General features: G+C 28.8%; 1 protein-coding gene and 1 non-coding gene across 2 annotated transcripts; one reads left to right on the forward strand and one right to left on the reverse strand.

Annotated features, from left to right (window-relative positions):
* The first annotated feature begins 9116 nt into the window (after nucleotides 1-9116).
* LOC109815979 (importin subunit alpha-2) lies at nucleotides 9117-16921 on the forward strand. Its single transcript, XM_020380819.3, has 11 exons — nucleotides 9117-9482; nucleotides 9603-9699; nucleotides 9788-9879; nucleotides 9972-10103; nucleotides 10447-10632; nucleotides 12015-12178; nucleotides 12273-12351; nucleotides 15332-15460; nucleotides 15554-15681; nucleotides 15790-16186; nucleotides 16329-16921. Exons 1-10 carry the CDS (start codon nucleotides 9267-9269, stop codon nucleotides 16163-16165), a joined length of 1599 nt encoding a protein of 532 aa, XP_020236408.1. The 5' UTR covers nucleotides 9117-9266; the 3' UTR covers nucleotides 16166-16186; nucleotides 16329-16921.
* Nucleotides 16922-17411: 490 nt separating this feature from the next.
* Nucleotides 17412-17485, reverse strand: TRNAT-AGU (transfer RNA threonine (anticodon AGU)). The gene has a single exon. It is a non-coding gene; the product is annotated as a tRNA-Thr (tRNA).
* Between the last annotated feature and the right edge of the window lie 1921 nt (nucleotides 17486-19406).

Genomic DNA, 19406 nt, shown 5'->3' on the forward strand with positions numbered 1-19406 from the left:
TTAATTATTTTTATAAAATTAGTTAGTTTTTTTTCTTGAAATAAATCATATTTTATAATATAATCCACTTCAATTTTGGATTCGTATATATTTGTGCACACTCTTAAATTTTTTTTGTATAATCAATTAATAAAAATTAATGTTTGTTAGTTTACTAATATTGTAATTGATTCTCAAATTTTAAAAACTTGTATTTGTGTCTTAGATTTGATAAAAAAAAAATTAATATTATATTTTCTCACAAAGCTAATAAATACTTTTATCAATATTATGAAAGATAATAATAAAACAGTATAGATCAACATAAATCAATTAGAAGTTACAAAATATTAAATAAAAATTATGTAAAGTTTTAAATATTATGTTAAAATTTTAAAATAAATTATATAACTAAAAAAAATGGGTTCGTATTTTCTTAATTAAATAATTTTAAGATTAAATTATATATTTGATGATTTTATTTTTATCAATCCATAATTTTAACATTTTGAATTTTGAAATAAAAACATTTTAGTCCTTTATTTTTATTTTTAAAGTATAGAATTTTGATCTTATTATTAATTTAATACTTATTGATAATTATTTTTTAACATTATATAATAACATATCACCACTTTAACGTAATATTTAATAACGTGATATATAAAAATAAAAATATTAAAAAAAACTTATAAAATATTTTCTTTTTTATTCATTTTAATAAATGTTTAATCTTATTTTATTAATAAATTTTATTTTTATATTTTAACAAAATTTATTTTCAAATATCATGTCATTAAATATTATATTATTTAAATATGACTAAATGTTTAAATTTAATGTGAAGACTAGAATTCTATATTTTTTAATTAGGGGAACTAAAAGTGTTTCGTCTTTTATATTTTATATTTTGTGATGAAATATTTTATATTTTTATATTTTATTTAATAAAAATATTTAAAAATTACTATTATTAAATTGATTAGTGTTGTATTTGATTTTTAAATCTCAAGATTTTGAGTTTAAGTTTTATATTTTTAAGAATGATTAATTTTTAATATTATTTTTTATTATTTAAAAAATATGTACACTAAATTAAATTATTATATTTATATAAATTATTGATAAATGTCAAGTACTCTAATGTCTATGTGGCAACCAAATAAACACGTGTGTTGTGAAGTTATAAAGATGAAAATGACCAAAATATTTTTTCATTAGTTTTGTATTGATTTTTTAATATGCATTGAAAAAATGTCACCTTAATGATATATAAAATAAAATTGTCTTAAAGATGCATAATTATTCGAATTAACTACTCATTTCCATTAAAAACTGGAAGAAAATGACACCATATTAACTCTATCATAATCTATTTAATTATGTATATATAAAGAACATGTTTGAATATTAGTATATACTTTTTTTTTACTTAAAAGTATTCTTTATTTTGAGTATAAAAGCTTTGAAAAGTACTCATAATTTATACTTGGACAGACTTATATATCACCACTTAGTTTTAAGAGTTATTGTGGGGATATTTCCTAAACCTAAAAACTAATGTAAAACTAATTGGTGAAGGATCAGTAAAGATGAAAGGATTTGGCTATTATTCTGTCAATGTTACAGCATTTTCATCTTTTTTGTCATAGTAATTTGTATGCATATTTTGTTGATAGTCCCCGAAAACTTAATATATCATTTTTTTTACAACAAAAATATCATAATCTAGCTAACAGAAGAGGGGTTATACATTGATGAATAAAATAGATTAATTTGGATCGATAGATGAGAGATTTTAATTTTGATTCTTATGAATAAAAAAAATTAAAAATAAATGTTCATTTATTAGTTTATTAAATCCTCGACAGAATTTACTCTTTGATAATAAATAAATAAGAATATTAATTAATAATTCATGATTTTAAGGAATATTTTGTATTTTTTTTTTATTTTAAAGATCATTTAATGTATTCCATTATAGTTTCATGGATTAAATTAATTAATTGTTAATTTATGATTTTCAAAGTTATTTTGGTGTTTCACAATTATGGTAAAATCATTGTTAAATATGGAAAATGATCAAAATTTCATTTATTTAATTCACAACAATGTTATAAGTTGTTGATATGAAGTCATTTATTATATATGTATATGAATGTTGTGAACTTTTTTATTTATTACTGTGATTATATTATTTTCCTTTGTACGAAAAAGTACTATAATTTATTGCTATTATTATGATTCTATTACTTTCAAGAAAACGGGACAAAGAATAGTATTATTTTATTAATATAACATACATAATGTCTTAAAATCGATAACTAAAAAATAATTTATATTCTTAAAATATAATTTTTATTAATTAAATATTATTTTAACATATTAATTATATCCACACTGAGTAAAACAAAAATTCTTAAAAAGGTTTTATAAATTTAATGCCTCATCTATTTAGATATTGTCAAATATATCAAAAGCTAATTTGAGTATATTGTGCTTATCTGCGAGAGAAAGTTTTCCATAAATGTGAGTAAAGTATCAGGTATTTACAAACTAGTTGTGTGAGCAGCAATACATGGAGACATTGTTATATTAGATTATTTTGGATTGAACTATATATCTTATATTTTTCTTCGATAAATTATTAAAATATTAAGATCAATTAATATAAAAATATTATGTATAACAAATATATATAATCTATATTTGACACAATTTTTTTAATTGTGTCAATGTGTATATGCCCTGCAGATTGATAAATTAAAGTTATAATAAAATTCATAATTTTATTTCTAAGTCTAACTCAAAGGTGACATTAGATTTTATTTTTCAGGGCAAAAAAAAATCCCTCTAAAGAGATGTTCGCTTGAGAAATTATTTTATGTTTCTCACAAATCTTAGGTTGAAAATGTTAAATTTATGTATAGTACAATAATTTTAAAATTTGTTTACAAAAATTTATACAATTTGTTTTTTATTTATTTATTATTATAACCTTCTTGTGTCATCTCCAGAAATAGTTTTTATAAATTTTATTATTGAAAGGTGTTGACATAAATGACACAATATTATTTTTATATAATAACTTTCAAAAATTGATTCTTATCAACAACAAAAAATGTTTAACTTAAATTAAAATAATGAGTTATAGGGTAATTAATTAAAAACTCAAATTAAGGTCTTCATTCGAGTATAATAAATAATTTTAAATCTTAAATGACATTAAAGGGTCCATAAAATTTGAATTAATAACCTAAAATGAGTTTTCTTACCGAAAATGTTTTCGTGGAAGGTTTTGTAAATCTAATATTCTCATGAATGAATAAAGTTTTATCTTAATAACTATATTTCTCATTTTTTATAAATATTTTAGGCATGTCATATTCATGATATTCCTATGAAACATGATTTCTAAGAAATATAATTCACATTTTTATGGAATATGGATGAAAATTTTAAGTGTAATATAGAACTTGTGTTAAATTTGTTTGTGTCTTGTTGTGAATATTTTTTTATTATAATATTTTTTTTGTCATACATGAGACGAAACAGATCTAACTACTAATATAATAAATAGTAATTAAGAGGAACTAAAATATATTTAATAATTAGTAGATGATCAATTATTTTTCTTTTGTGTTATCCAATTTTTTGATTATCCTCTTAAGGGTTACTTTTTTTCTTGCTTCAAATCTATCAATTACAAATGATTTATCGAAGAAAAGTGATACTTAATTTTGAGGTTAATGAAATCTTCAACATGTTAATAGATGAACTATATATTATTGTTAAATATGAGAAATTATGAAATTATAAAATCTAGAAGTAGCATATAACAATTTTGAAGACAATTTTAATAACCTTTTTTATTGTGGTTTTTATGAATGACTTTTTTTTATCCACATAATAAAATAATCCAAGAGCTAACTGATTTCTTTGTGAGTTTGGGGTATAAGGCAATTATGCCAATCATTTGCTAAGCGAATGGTCGGGAAAATAAGAAGGTGTTGAGTTTCATAGGTAATGTGATGTTTGCATGGTATTTACATTGCAACAATTGGCAAGTGGTTGTGAATGTGAGTTTCTATGAGTAGTTACTAGTAGATAATTTTTATGGTGTGTTTGGATGGAGAATTTATAAAGGATAACTTATTTATTTGAAGAATTTTAAATTTTTTGAGGTGAAATATTTGTTTGGATGAGAAATTTACAAAGAATTTAAAATTCAAGTATTTGTGAAATTTCTCAAAATAATAAAATTTCAAATTTTCCCAAAAAAGTAAGAATTTGAAATTTCTCATATTTAATTTTCTTATTTCACCTATATATTTTATCTTATCTCTTCATTCTTTTAATTATTAAATATTCAAAAATATTTTAAATATTATCTAATATTAATTTTTAAAATTATTAAATATTTAAAAATGGATTAATATTTAGTTTTATAAAATTTAATTTAAAAATCTCAACATATAAATATATTTTTAAAATCAATTTTATCATGGTGGAATTAAATTATCATATTCAATATAACAATTTAAAATTTAAGAAATTTGAATTGACTTATCTAAACAAAATATTTTAAAAATGATAGAAATTGAAATAAAAGTAATTCTGTGAGACCCCATTCCTTCCGCAAGTTCCTTTTTCACCTTTACATTCTTTTCTCTTATTTCCCACTTGCTCTCCTTACTTTCTTTCCTTTTCTTGATATCTCAAGGTGGTTGTGCTGAGTGAGCTTGGACTCTGCTAGCTAATTTTCGGAGTTCTCTCTTGTTCGTTCGTGTTCGTTCAAGCTCCCTTTCGTCTCTCTTCTCTGTTCTTCAATCGTCTCTTCCCGGAAGCTCGGATTCCTTCACCGAGGTAAGGGAAGCTAGGATCTTGTGCTGGTTGTTGTTGAGTGAGTTAAAAACTCACGGATTGTCTGATTCTTGGAGATTGATGGCTGTGTTTGAAAGATTTTCATTTTCGGGGTTTCGTGGTTTGATGAAAATTTGGGGTTTTTGGTTTCTTGATGGAAGGTTGAACATTGATGATTTTTCTTGAGTTTTGGATGCATGCATGTTGTGATTGTTGATGTTTTTGGGTTGCATGTGGTTGATAGTATTGCATTTGAGTTGCAGCATGGTTTGGGTCTCCTTGGATTGCAAGTTCATGGAGGCTTTGAGTGAAAACGAAGCTGAAATCCATGGAGTTTTTGGAAGTTCAGAAACCCACAGCTATAGCCGTGGAAGAAAATGTACTTGCAGGAACCCATAACTATAGCTGTGGGAAGGAAAAACGTGATGGCAGAGACTTGCAGCCATGGCTGTGGTTTTGCAGCCATAGCTGTGGAGAAAAAATTGAAGTGGCAGAAACTTGCAGCTATGGCCGTGGATCTGCAGCCATGGCTGTGGAAGGCAAACTGAACTGGCAGAGAGTTGCAGCTAAAGCGCTGGATTGAGCGCTGCAGCGGTGGGTCTTGATGACCGAATTTGGTCTTAAAGTCTTCATGAAAGTTGTAGCCTTGGATCTTAGATTTCCAATGGCGTTGGAATCACCCAAAAAGGAGTTCTAGAACTCCAGATATGGCTGTTTTAGTGAAGAGGGGTCAAGCTGCCAGCCTTGGTTATAGCTGTTGCGGTTTTTAAAATTTTTCACAAGGTAGATGAAGGAATTAGGACTCGGTGTCTTCATGAGAGTTATAGGAAATCTTCTTATCTTTCATATGAGATAAGGATGAGTATTATAGGAGTATTATAACTCCAGATATTCTATGTTTAGTAAAGGTTGTCACTTCACAATGAGTGATTAGGATAAGTTGAAGGTTGTTTCAGATGTGTTCTTTCATAAATATGCTGATTAATGCTGAATAATGTTGATTAATGTTATTGAGCCGAGCTGAGTTGTATGTTGTTTAAGTTATTAATGTCGTATGATGTTTAAGCTGTATTGATGCAAAGCTGAGTTGTGCTGTATAATGCCAATGCTGATTAGTTGTGTCGTATGTTGAACTGCTGTGCTATGTTGTGCTGTGCTGAGTTGTGTGAGATTATAGCCGCTAAGTCGTTGACGTTATTAGCCACATGCGTGGTGCTGTTATAGCCGCTAAGTCGGTGCTGTTGTTGCCGCTTCGCGGTGCTGTTATAGCCACTTGAGTGGTGCTGTTATTGCTGCTAAGCAGTGCTGATATTGTTGCGAGTTGTGAGTGGTATGAGTTGTACATGTGTGTTGTTAGCTATATCAGTTGTTTATCATATTGTTATATATCAGTATGTTGATTTTAATTACACTAGCTTACCCTTTTGTTGTCTCCATGATGTTTTGGACTGCAATGATCATACTATGTATGGGAGCAGAGCAGGGATAGATGGGAGTCTAGTGGTGAGTCTTCAGCAGACTGGAGGAGCTGATCTATCTTTTGTGATTATTTTGTTGTTGAGCTACTTGGGATGATAGCATTTGATTGTAACTTTTGTACACTTTAACTCTAGTCAGATTGGAACTTTGTATATCTATATATTCTAGATCCTATATTTATATACTTGTTCTATCTGTCTGGTGTTTATAGTGTGTTATGCCTTGTGTAGTGACCAGCCGGATCGTTACAAATTCAAATACTAAGAATTTAAAATTCTTTGAATTTATAAAATTTCTCATCCAAACACACTATTATAGTGTGTTTAATAGTGTATTTGGATGGAGAATTTAAATATAATAATTCATTTTTTGAAGAATTTCAAATTCTTTGAAGTGAAATACTTTGTTTGGATGGAGAATTTACAAGATATTTGAAATCCAAACATTTGAAATTCCTTGAAATAGTAGAATTTCAAATTCTAAAAAAAAATAAGAATTTGAAATTTTTCATATTTTTTTTATTTTACTTATATATTTTATCTTATCTCTTCATATTTTTAATTATTGAATATTCAAAAAATATTTTTAAAATTATTAAATATTATTTATATTAATTTTTTAAATTATTAAATATTTAAAAATTAGCTAATATTTATTTTTATAAAATTTTATTTAAAAATCTCAATATATAAATATATTTTTTAAATTAATTTTATCATAGTTAAATTAAATTATCATATCAAAATTAACAATTTAAAATTTTAAAAATTTGAATTAATTTATCCGAACAAAATATTTTAAAAATGATAGAAATTGAAATCGAAATAATTCAAATACTAAAAATTCTAAATTCTTTAAATTTGTAAAATTCTTCATTTAAATAGGTCTTTCAAGGTCAGACTCCTCCCCTATTATGGAGTTTGTAGATTCCTCGGTGGGATTTTGTTATAATACAACTTCCTTTTGTCAACTTTGAGCATTTGAGTAATAGAGTATAAAAATTATATGATAAAGGTGTTTGTCCATGATGGTGTACTAGACGAATTTTCTTTGTATTTTATAGATTTTTTTTTTTTTAATTTGTAGTGAGTTTCCCTTGAATAAACGGTTCGTTCATGGTGGTGTTATTTATTTAGGTTATACAATTTTGATCAATTTCTTTTAATTAAGGATAAAATAGAAAATTGATTTAATATAAAAAGTTTAACAATACTAACGTAAATTATTTATTTTAAAGAATTAAATATATATTTAAATCTTATTAAATTATAAAAAAATCTAATATTATAAAATAAATAACTTTTTTTTATTAGAGTAGATACTTTTCATTTTTTTGTAGTGGATATTTTTTCTTTCTTGACAATGTTTATTGTTTATGCAATTTTTTTGTTGGACTCCTTAGAGTTTTCAGATTTTAAAATATTAAAATTTGGTCGATGATAAACACACCTCCATTTTTATATAAACACACTCCTTTTTTTAAAAAATATATTAAATTTCTAAATTACTCTTAATATTTTTCAAAATTATAATTTTCAGATTTATACTTCTATTGTTCTTTCTTTTCCTCACACCTCCCTTCTTTTTTCTGTTCCGGGTACCTCTCTTCTTCTTTCTTTTCCACCCCTTTCTTTTTCTCTTCTTCGTCACTTTCTTCTCCGACCTCTTTACCTCATCTTCTACCCTTTTCAATTTTTACAATATCTTCTTCTTTTTTTGTTTTGTTTCAGAAAGTACTTTTTAGAATAGTAAAGTTATTATTCCGAAAAGTACTTTTCGGAATAATAAAGTTTTTGTTACAAAAAATACTTTCCATAATAGTAAATTTTTATTTTGGAAAATATTTTTCGAAAATGTTTTGTTACATAATTCGGGAAAGTACTTTTCAGAATACTAAAATTACTGTTCTAGAAAGTTCTTTCCGGAATTATATAAGAAACACACCTCCAATAAATGCTTTTCGAAACAATAATTTTATCATTCCATAAAGTACTTTCAAGAATGCTAAAATTAACATTTCGAATCTTATTTTTCGGAAGTATGACAAATTTAACTTACGTGTTTCTTTATGTCTAGCGTCCACCATCATCGTCTACGATCGAAGTAGGTTAATTATATATTTCTGTTGTCCATAAGTAATGTTAAATAAGTTAAAAAAATTATAAATTTAGAATGTAATTTAATATATTAATTTGTACCTTGTTTTGAATGTAGAAAATAATGAAGATTGAATGAAAAATTAGAGTTTAAAAAAGAATAGAGTAGAAAGTAAAAAATAGAGTTTAAAAGATAAAAATATAAAATATGATTATGTTGATTGTAAAAGGAAAAATCAAGAATGAAAAATGAAAAAGAATAAAATTATCAAAAAAAAATGACTAGAATGATAAAGAAGAATAATTAAAAAAAAAGAAAAAAAATTATAAAGGAAAGGGGATGAATAAAAAAATTAAAATAAAAATTTAATTAGAAAGATATTTTAAGAATTTTATTTAAAAAAAAGAATTAGAGTTGTATTTATAAAAAATTGGAGGTGTATATATCATCGACTTTTTAAGGTAAGCCCAAATTTGTAATATTTGGGCCAACTATGTGATAAACAGACTTTGAATTTCGGTGTCTCCTTCGTTTCCATTTTGGAATTCCACTACAGGCATTACTCCAATGATAGTAACTTTTACGCTCACCTTGTCCCAATTCAAACCAGTGGCATTTTCGCAAATGTCATCGGATCCAGGTCCACTTTCACCCAAACCTCTGCTTCCACTTCCACCCTCGTATATAAACCTTTCACTTTCCACTTCTCATGTTGAAGCTCGCGAAGAAACCCAAAATCCCTTGGTATCTCTCTACCTTTCCCATATCCATATATCCCAAACCCTACGCTCAATTCTCTTCGTCAATTCAACAATCGCTGCGCAGCTTCGCAGATTGCCTCCGAAACGATGTCGTATCGCCCGAGCGGGAACTCCAGGACCGAGGTCCGCCGGAACCGCTACAAGGTGGCGGTGGACGCGGAGGAAGGCCGGAGACGGCGAGAAGACACCATGGTCGAGATCCGCAAGAACCGCAGAGAAGAGAGCTTGCAGAAGAAGAGGCGCGAGGGGCTCCAGCCTCAGCAGATGCCTGCCTCCGTTCACTCTACTTTGGTAGAGAAGAAGGTCAATTTTCGAATCGCTTTCGTATAAGCTTCGTTGAATCGATTTTCTGAGTTTGTTATTAGGTTTTGGTTTGCGCAATTTATTTTCTGAATTATAGATTGTGTTTGTGTGTTGCTGCAGTTGGAACACCTGCCATCCATGGTTGCTGGTGTTTGGACTGATGATAATAACCTGCAACTCGAGGCCACCACTCAGTTTCGGAAGCTGCTTTCGATTGGTTCGGATTGGCTTCTGTGTTTAATATGCTGTTTGATGAATTTTAATGGACATTTGGTGAATTACTTAATTTGGTTTTCATGTATCAGAACGTAGTCCTCCAATTGAGGAGGTTATACAGACCGGTGTAGTTTCTCGCTTTGTTGAGTTCCTGATGAGGGAAGACTTTCCGCAGCTTCAGGTTTCTACTTGTCTGCTTTGTTTTTGTTTGTCTGTTGAATTTGTGATTTGATTGTTACTTATGCTGATATTTGAATATCGAGTGTTGTACAGTTTGAGGCTGCTTGGGCTTTGACAAATATAGCTTCTGGAACGTCTGAGAACACCAAGGTGGTGATTGACCACGGGGCTGTCCCGATTTTTGTGAAGCTACTTGCTTCTCCTAGTGACGATGTTCGTGAACAGGTATATTTTACGTGTCTTAATGTGCTTTCGTTTACCTAAAACTTTGGGATCCAGATTTTTTTTGCCGGGTCAATGAAGTTAAAAGGGGGGCTCGTGATCGCAAAACGCGTTTGTGGATCTGGATATGTTTTTTGTGTTAATGATGTTGTTATGTGCATGCTTGCACATGCAAAAGAAAGGAATTTGGGGTGGGGTCGGAATGCTTGAGCTGGGTGTTTTTATTTATTGATATGCAGCTGACAACTGAAGATGGACCACAATAACTTGTAATTTCATTGTACCATGTGATCATTTACTAATTAAAAGGTTAACGTTTCATCCTTGGTGTTTTGGGTACCCACAGGCAGTGTGGGCATTAGGGAATGTCGCTGGGGATTCTCCCAGATGCCGTGATCTTGTTCTTAGTCATGGGGCTTTGCTTCCTTTGTTGGCACAATTAAATGAACATGCTAAGCTTTCCATGCTTAGAAATGCTACCTGGACGCTTTCAAACTTCTGCAGGGGCAAGCCACAGCCTCCTTTTGATCAGGTATGAATATATGTATTGCTTAATCTCTCCAAATAATTGTCTTATCGAATATATATATATATATATATATATATATTGATCCTTTCTTTTCATTTAGCTATTGTATTCTCTGTTAAGGGATGAAATGCTACAGTTTTATACCCTTAGTTGGTGAAATACTATATATGTAGTTAAGTGATAATCACAGTTGAAATTTGCACATTGTCATCACACATGATGAAAATGAAAGCAGTTATATGTTACTTGATTTTATTCTTTTGAATGTTCTTGTCAATCCAGTGTGTCTATCTACCTATAGATTAGAATGTTATGTTCTTTTGCATTATATTGGTAGCTTGTTAGAGTTGGATCCTATATGGGTAAACTTCTCCAAAAGCACTTCTAGGAGATAAAAATAAGAAGGAAAAATGAAAATAAGCTTCTTCATAAGTTCAAATTTGCTTTTGCATAAGCTAATTTGCAGAATCTTTCTCTTATTAGCTTCTTCAAAATCTTATTTTTAACTTATGTATAAGCTAATTTTAACTTATGGAGAAATTTATTGCAATTTCCCTTTTTTATTTCTCCTAGAAGTATTTTTGAAGAAGTTTATTCAAACAGACCCTTGGTCTTTTAGTCTGTTGAACAACATCCTTCAGCCTTTTCTTCCTCTTCTAGAAGCATAATGTTTCTTGCCTTTTTATTATGAAGTTGCACAATATGCTTTTAGGCACTAAAGGCAAAGTCTATGCTTGGAGAAATAAGGAAGAGAAGGGCCGTGAGGAAGGAAGTGGTGAAAGAATATTCATCACTGGGCCCAAATTGATTCTGAAGTCTGAACCCTGAGCACAACCGAATAGATAGCTGGCAGTGTGTGAATAGAGAGGACCATGGCGGGATTAAATATTTATAAGAGCGTGTTGGGGGGGGGGGGGTGTCATGTAAGGCAGAGCGTATTTTGGAAAGTAAAGGTTGCTCTGGCCACAGGGAGGAGTGTGAATTATCTTAGTGTTCATTCTTCTTTACTTTAGTTTTGTATAGTTTCCCTTTTTTGCTGTTGTTGTATTTGGCTGTATTTCTAGTTTACGAGAGAGATTTTGCTTGTTGTGAGGAGTGGTTGAATATATATGTACTAATGTACTTCTTGAGTAGGCCATTATGATCAAATCTTACTCAAAACTGCTGTACTTGCATGCAAAAGCAATAGTATTGAACAAGTAACAGCCACACTGGTAAATCCTTGGCTCATAGCACCAATGAAAAATAATATAACATGGAGTGTTATCCATTGGCTCATTGGTTTTTTCAGTGTTTGTTTTCTTGTCTTGCTTTTACTGATTGATTATTAACTCCTATTATGTTATATTTCACATATCATACATGTTATTTATATTTTTCTTCAGGTTAAACCTGCACTTCCTGCTCTTGCCCGCCTTATCCATTCAAACGACGAAGAAGTCTTGACTGATGCGTGTTGGGCCCTATCATATCTTTCTGATGGTACAAATGATAAAATTCAAGCTGTAATTGAAGCTGGTGTTTGTCCCCGACTTGTTGAGCTTCTACTGTGAGTGCCCCACTTCTCAAATATTGCTATGCAAAAATGTAGGCTCCCATGTGTCATTTTAATGCCATATTCTAAATGTCCTACTCTTGTTTAGGCACCCATCCCCTTCAGTGCTAATTCCTGCTCTTCGAACTGTTGGAAATATAGTCACCGGGGATGATATGCAAACTCAGGTATTATGTTCAGGAATGTCTTGTGTTTATGTAAAGTAAGTTAATGTGCCTTTCTACATTACAGACTAAGTGATAGCATGGCTATTACTTGCAATATCCATCTTGATTTTCTTCTTGTTTTACAATGAAAATCCTGTAGTGTAATGTCTCCATCTTTTCCCCACTATCTGAGTCTTTTTCTCATTTATGTTTTCTTTTAAGAATACTAGATCTTTGTTGGTTTGTCATCCCCTTCTCAAACATACATACATCCATAGTAGTCAATCGCGGCCGGAGCGGCCGCTATCGCGGCCGGAGCGGCCGCTATCGCGGCGCTCTGGAGCGGAGCGACCCGACACCGCAATGGTGATGTTGTCGCGTCTCGGATTTCTGTCGCGGCTGGAGCGGCCGCGTCGATCGGAGAGTGGAGCGGCCAAAAATGGCGGAATCGCGCCGCGTCTTGGACAGACCCTTCATTAAGGCTTTGTTTGGATTTGAAGATGGAAAAGGGGGAGTGGAAAATGAAAGATTTGAAGGGAAAGTGAGTGGAAAGTGAGGTTGTTTGGATTAAGGGAAAGTGAGTGGAAAGTGTAGAGAAAGTTTGTGAAAATTTGTGAGTGAATTGATTGATGTGATAGATAAAAATAAATTTTTTAATTGATAATTGTGTAAGATTACTATTTTACCCTTAAGTTAAAAAAGTTTATAATTATTATAATTAAAAAATAAATATATAAATTTTAATTTAAAAAATTATAAAATATTAAAAATAATTTAATTTAAATATTTACTTTAAATTTAATGATAGATAAAAATTAAAAATTTAATAAATAAATATGATTTATACTTTTACCCTTAGATTAAAATGAGTATAATATTATTTATTATAAATAATAATAATTACAATAAAATTATATTAATAAGTATAATTTTTAAAAAAATAATAAATAATGATAAAAATAAAAATAAATATTAAAAAAATAATAAGAATCATAATAAATAATAATGATGCTAATTATAATAAATAATATTAATATTAATAAAAATAAAAAATATTATTATTTTAATTTTATAAACAGGTATTATTTTTTTTATATTTTCACTTTTTGATATTAATATTTAAATAATAGAATTTTCTTAATATAAAAAAATTGTATAATATAAATAAACAAACTTTAATATATATAAAAGTGAAAAAATAAAAATATTAATATTTAATTTATATATATAAATTAAATATTAAATATTAAATATATATATATATTAAATATTTAAAAAATATATATAAATTAAATATTAAATATTAAATATATATATATATATTAAATATTTAATATATATATATATATAAAATATTAATATTTAATATATATATTATATATTAAATATTAATATTTTATATATATATACGATTATGTTATATGTATAACATATAACAATCGATTATGTTATATGTTATACATATAACATAATCGATTATGCTGTGTATATATACACAGCATAATCGATTATGCTGTATATATACATAGCATAATCGATTATGCTGTGTATATATATACAACATAATCGATTATGTGGCCAAGCATAATCGATTATGCAAGACTACATAATCGATTATGGCCTTGCATAATCGATTATGTAGCCTTGCATAATCGATTATGCTTCCTTTGTATATGCTTCCTCTACTGCATGGCACACTACGCATGCATGTGAAGGGGCATTTTCGGGTTTTTATAAATCCTATGTGGCTTTCTTCTGCTTTCTTCGCTTTTGTGCGAGGACGAGAATCACGCTTCTCCCCCCTTTTCTTCGCCTTTTCGTCGTCGCAAATCACCGGAAACGAACAACAAGTTTCTTCGCCTTTCTTTGCTCGTGAACAGTAAATCCATGGAAACAAACACTACCTAAGGGTAAGTCTGTCATTTCTGTTGGGTTTTTCTTGCCCTAAATCTTCCTCTCCCTCTCGCGGAACCATTGTTGTTGGTTTCTGAACGTCTCGCGCTCCCTCTCCTCTCTTTCTCTCTCTCGGACTCGATTCTTTCTCTCTCGAGGATGACCGTCGGCGCACTCCGGTCGTCTTCTTCAGGCGTCTCTGTCAGACGCTCCTCTAGTTCTGACGCACTTCGTCAGTTCCGACCGACGCTCCTTTAGTTCCGACGCTGCTCCTCCGGTTCCGACGTCGTCTGTCTTCTTTGTTTGGCTTCGCATCTTCTATTTTATAATTCAGCATATTTTTATTTTTAATTTGTGATTAAATTTAATTCAGCAGTTTTTTTTTTAATTTTTGATTAAATTTAATTCAGCAGATTTTTTTTAAATTTTTTATTAAATTTAATTCAGCAAAAAAAAAATTAATTAATTCAGCAGATTTTTTTTAATTTTTGATTAAATTTAATTCAACAATTTTTCTTTTATTTCTGATTAAATTTAATTTAGCAGATTTTTTTTTAATTTCTAATTAAATTTAATTCAGCAGATTTTTTTTAATTTTTTATTAAATTTAATTCACCATTTTTTTTTAAATTTCTGATTAGAATAATTTTTTAATTTAATTCAGCAGATTAGAGTTATTTTTTTTATAGCTTTTATATATATATTATTAATTATTTAATATAGATAAATTAATATTAAAATAGCAGTTATCCCACTCCGCGTCATCCCGCTATCCCATTTTTAGGGTCGACCGCTCCGCTCCGCTATCCGGGATTGACTACTATGCATACATCAGAGTGAAATGCTTTTGCTAGAGTCGTATGCCAATCCTTTTTTTGGCTGGATTGGTGCTATATAGATAATAGATATTGGATTTTCACCAGTGAGATATTCAAATGATTCTGTAGTTTGTTTCTTAAGACCCCATGTCAAGTGTACATAGGTTTCGGCCAAGATCACCTAATCATGTCTCTATTTTTGGAAATGTGTTTTGTTATTGAAATATGCTTTATATGATTTTTTTCTTCTTCAGTTTATGTTTGTTTTAATCTAGTGTTTTGCTCCATAGATCATCATCAACCATCAGGCTCTACCTTGCCTTCTGAATCTGTTGACCAATAATTATAAGAAAAGCATCAAGAAGGAAGCTTGTTGGACCATATCAAACATCACAGCTGGAAATAAACTGCAGATTCAGGTTAATTATTTGTTCATTTTTTATGATAATTAAAATTTGATATTCTCTTTTGAGTTCTTATTGCTATAATATTTTCTTCATGATAATAAACAGGCAGTGATTGAGGCTAACATAATTGCTCCTTTGGTCAACCTGCTTCAAAATGCTGAGTTTGATATCAAGAAGGAGGCTGCTTGGGCTATCTCAAATGCTACATCCGGTGGTTCTCATGAACAAATCAAGTATGAGGAAGCACTTGTGTTTTTAATATTTCCCAGGAGGTTAATGCAATTCATATATTTTTTTTTTCTCTTGCAAGATATGAATTATTTCCCTTGTTTACTATACAGGTACCTAGTAAGTCAAGGGTGTATTAAGCCCTTGTGTGATCTTCTCATCTGTCCTGATCCTAGGATTGTAACAGTTTGTCTGGAAGGCCTTGAGAACATCTTGAAGGTAGGAGAAGCTGATAAAAATATAGGTAATACTGGTGACGTGAATCTGTATGCCCAAATGATTGATGATGCTGAGGGGCTGGAGAAAATTGAGAACCTGCAGAGTCATGACAACACGGAGATTTATGAAAAAGCGGTGAAGATTCTTGAGACATACTGGTTGGAGGAGGAAGATGAGACTATGCCTCCAGGGGATGCTTCTCAGTCAGGGTTCAACTTTGGTAACAGTGAGGCTCCTTCTGTGCCTTCCGGTGGATTCAACTTTAATTAGAAGATATCCATACTCTACTGGGTAAAATTTTATATTTGGTTTTGTTCTGGTTTTTCTTTAAGTTTTTGAACGAAATTAGTGAATTATGGTTTGGCAATTTGCATGTGTTTGTTTATGTTGTCTTCAATTGTTAAAAGATTATTTAGAATTTCTTGAATTGCAGGATTTTTGGTCGGTGTATCCGTGAAGTTCTCCATTATGACGGGACAGCAGTTGGGGGACAAGTCAATGTCTCGTCATTGTCCTTGGGTCTCGTACAAGGTCCAGCAAGTAAATACATGGTTGCTGGATCGGCTTGGGTTTTTGCAATGCCTGGTATTTCATATCTCATGCTGTAAAATGCTTTGTGGCTATATTTTTTTTGCAACCGTAGAGAATACTAGAATCCTCTTTCTGTCAAGTGATCATTCCATAGAGTTAATGAATGTTCAGTCTCGTGATATTTTTTCCTTTGTTTTATGTGTCATAGTTTGGAGTATAAGTTACGATTGTTGTTTTTTTGGCAAATGCCAAATGCTACTGCCTATCTGTTAGTTACAAGGAACTTTGGAGTCTTTCTTTTATCCTCTTCCTTTGTAAGTTTTTTTGATGTTGAAGTGTTTACCCCAAAGTTCAATTATTCATCAAGTTATGTAGGCCCCCCTACATTATGTAGTACTTCAGCTTGGAACTACGTTCTCAAAAGAAAATATACTGCAATTATTATGTATTCTCTCAAATTATATTTATACGCGGGGCTATTAAGCCTATTCTATCCGTTTCAGGCTCGTTAGCGCACTCACTCGATGTTTTCTCGCAAATCCTTAATATATGTTGTTGAGTGGGAAAACGTTTGCATTGAACATTTACACCTGTGTTAGCCTTATCTTATCCAAAGTTATGTAGCACGAATTTTAACACAACTCAACATGGGAATAAGGTAAAATCAAAAAACAAAACATATGTGAACACGATATGATATATAATACAAATAATGACAAAAATATTATATATTAATATATATGATAATAATTTATTATGTCTCAAATAAATTATTAAAAGATATTATATTTTACCATAAAAAAATTCTTTTTCTTTTCAATCTCGAATCTCTTTTCATTTTTTAATTATGTGAATATTAACTAAGGAAAAATAAGAATGATTTTTTTATTTGTTTTTATTAAGATTTTTTTTCTTTTTTCTAAAAAAATATCAAATCCTTCGTGCCATTCCTACCTGTTAGTTTACAGTATTAGAAAATTAAAGTTGCTTTCGTTGAGAGTCGAAGTCAAGACCTCCCGCTTACTAAACGGGTGCTCTAACCAACTGAGCTACGAAAGCCTTTTGATTTTGTTTTTTTATTTCAATATTTTTACTATAAGAAAATGGGTTTATATGATCGTGTAAAAAAATACTATATTTACATATAGATACGAAATTAATTTATAAATATCTTTGGTTTTATTCAGAAGAAAACTAATTCATAAAAAATAGATACGTAATTAATAAAGGTTGAGGTAACGTTACTCCAATTCCTAAAGTATTATAACGTTTTTATATTCTTTACAGTCATATTTTAAACTCTGAAATCTTCTCTTAAAACATTTGAGTTTGCTTTATTAAACTAAGGAGTAAATACTCGTTTTTTTAATACCTTTATACTCCACTAGGGAAAAAAAAAGTATATGCACTTCGTGCCTTCATGTTAAAAAAATCCATGAAATAAAAGAGGGAGCAAATGATAGTCATACCACTAAGTTTCTTATAGTGAGTAATTATTTATATTAGTTCAAAAGTAAAAGTCCACAAAATTGTGTGGTCACTAATATAAGATATATATTTTATTAATTATTATGGAAGATTATCTATATTTATATTATTAATAAAAGAGATTATCCTATTTGATATATATATTTTTTGGATAACTTTATTCTTATAATTATTTCTTAAATTACTCTTTCTCTCTCAACCATTTTTTAAAAATATCCTTATAACTACATTTATTCAAAAATTTATTATTAACTATTCATCTTTTGCCTTTTTAAGTTAGTAGATATAAAAGAAATGCATAATAGTTTAAAAATACATATTCTTCTTTTATCTTATTTTATCTTTTATGATTATCCCAACTCACATATATTTTCTGGTTGTAAATTATTTACCATTTTTATTTTTAAACAATACAGAAAGATACAAAATATTTCTTATTCATCAGGGTAAAAAATGAAGACAAAATGTTTCTTGTACATAGTGGTTTGAAAATGCATATTTTTATTAATCTTATTTTATCTTTATGATTATCCCAAATCACTAACACTCTTCAATCTTAAAATTACTATTTTTATTTGAAACAAAATATGGAAAGATACGAAATATTTTTTATTCATTAGCGATACCATAATATTTGAACTTTGTGATTGGACTAATCATAGTATTTTGTAGGGATGATAAATAAATTCATTTATCTATCATCCATCTGGTTCATTCACAAGTAAATTTATTCAATTTGTCCATTACTATAAAAATAATAATGAATCAGATACAATCCATTCATTAAATTTTATGGATGATTAGTGATTTATCCACTTTCAAGATCCATTGAATTACAATATGAAATATTTATTAGATTAAAATTTTAAAAGATTATTTTGGCATAAGAAAATCTTGTGAATGTTTTTTAAAAAACTATGTAAGAATGTAATGATTTATAATGAAAAAAAATTAAAATAAATTTATTTAATTTCTAAAATATTATTTTTATAGATAAATTAGATATCTATTCATGAAAAAATTGTTAATGGATATAGATTGAATAAATTTTTTACTTTTAAATGGATTGGATGAATTAATTTTTTATCCAATCTATTATGATTTATTTAAAAAATTATATAATCCACCTATTTATCACCCATAATATTTTGTTAGTTTTTTGTGATAACCGATCATAGTAGGTTACTGTGAACTGTTGATAGTGGTAATCGAATCTAAATTGTATCGGTGCAATTCATTTTCGAAGTCCAAAAGATACATACCCGTGATGTAACATCGAACCAAGTCTTTCTTTGTTTTAGTTTTCCTAAACCTAATTGGATATTTAGAGGAAAATAATAATCGATTGCTTTGATTCAAATTCATGGAATGTCTACTCCTTTGGATCATAGCCATAATAAAAAGTTTCATTCAATGTATACACGTGATCAACTGAATCAAAGATTAATTACAATTTACAATAAATGGTCAAATCAATTTAATTTGTGCATGC

Source organism: Cajanus cajan, chromosome 7 (assembly GCF_000230855.2).
Source record: "Cajanus cajan strain Asha chromosome 7, NIPB_CcT2T_4, whole genome shotgun sequence".
Classification (NCBI taxonomy): domain Eukaryota; kingdom Viridiplantae; phylum Streptophyta; class Magnoliopsida; order Fabales; family Fabaceae; genus Cajanus; species Cajanus cajan.

Excerpts from the sequence above, each read along its gene's own strand:
- LOC109815979 (XM_020380819.3), top strand. The coding sequence starts at position 9,267 with ATGTCGTATCGCCCGAGCGGGAACTCCAGGACCGAGGTCCGCCGGAAC. Across the intron at positions 9,700-9,787 it reads TCGGAAGCTGCTTTCGATTG|AACGTAGTCCTCCAATTGAG; the intron begins GTTCGGATTGGC and ends TTCATGTATCAG. Across the intron at positions 12,179-12,272 it reads CGACTTGTTGAGCTTCTACT|GCACCCATCCCCTTCAGTGC; the intron begins GTGAGTGCCCCA and ends ACTCTTGTTTAG.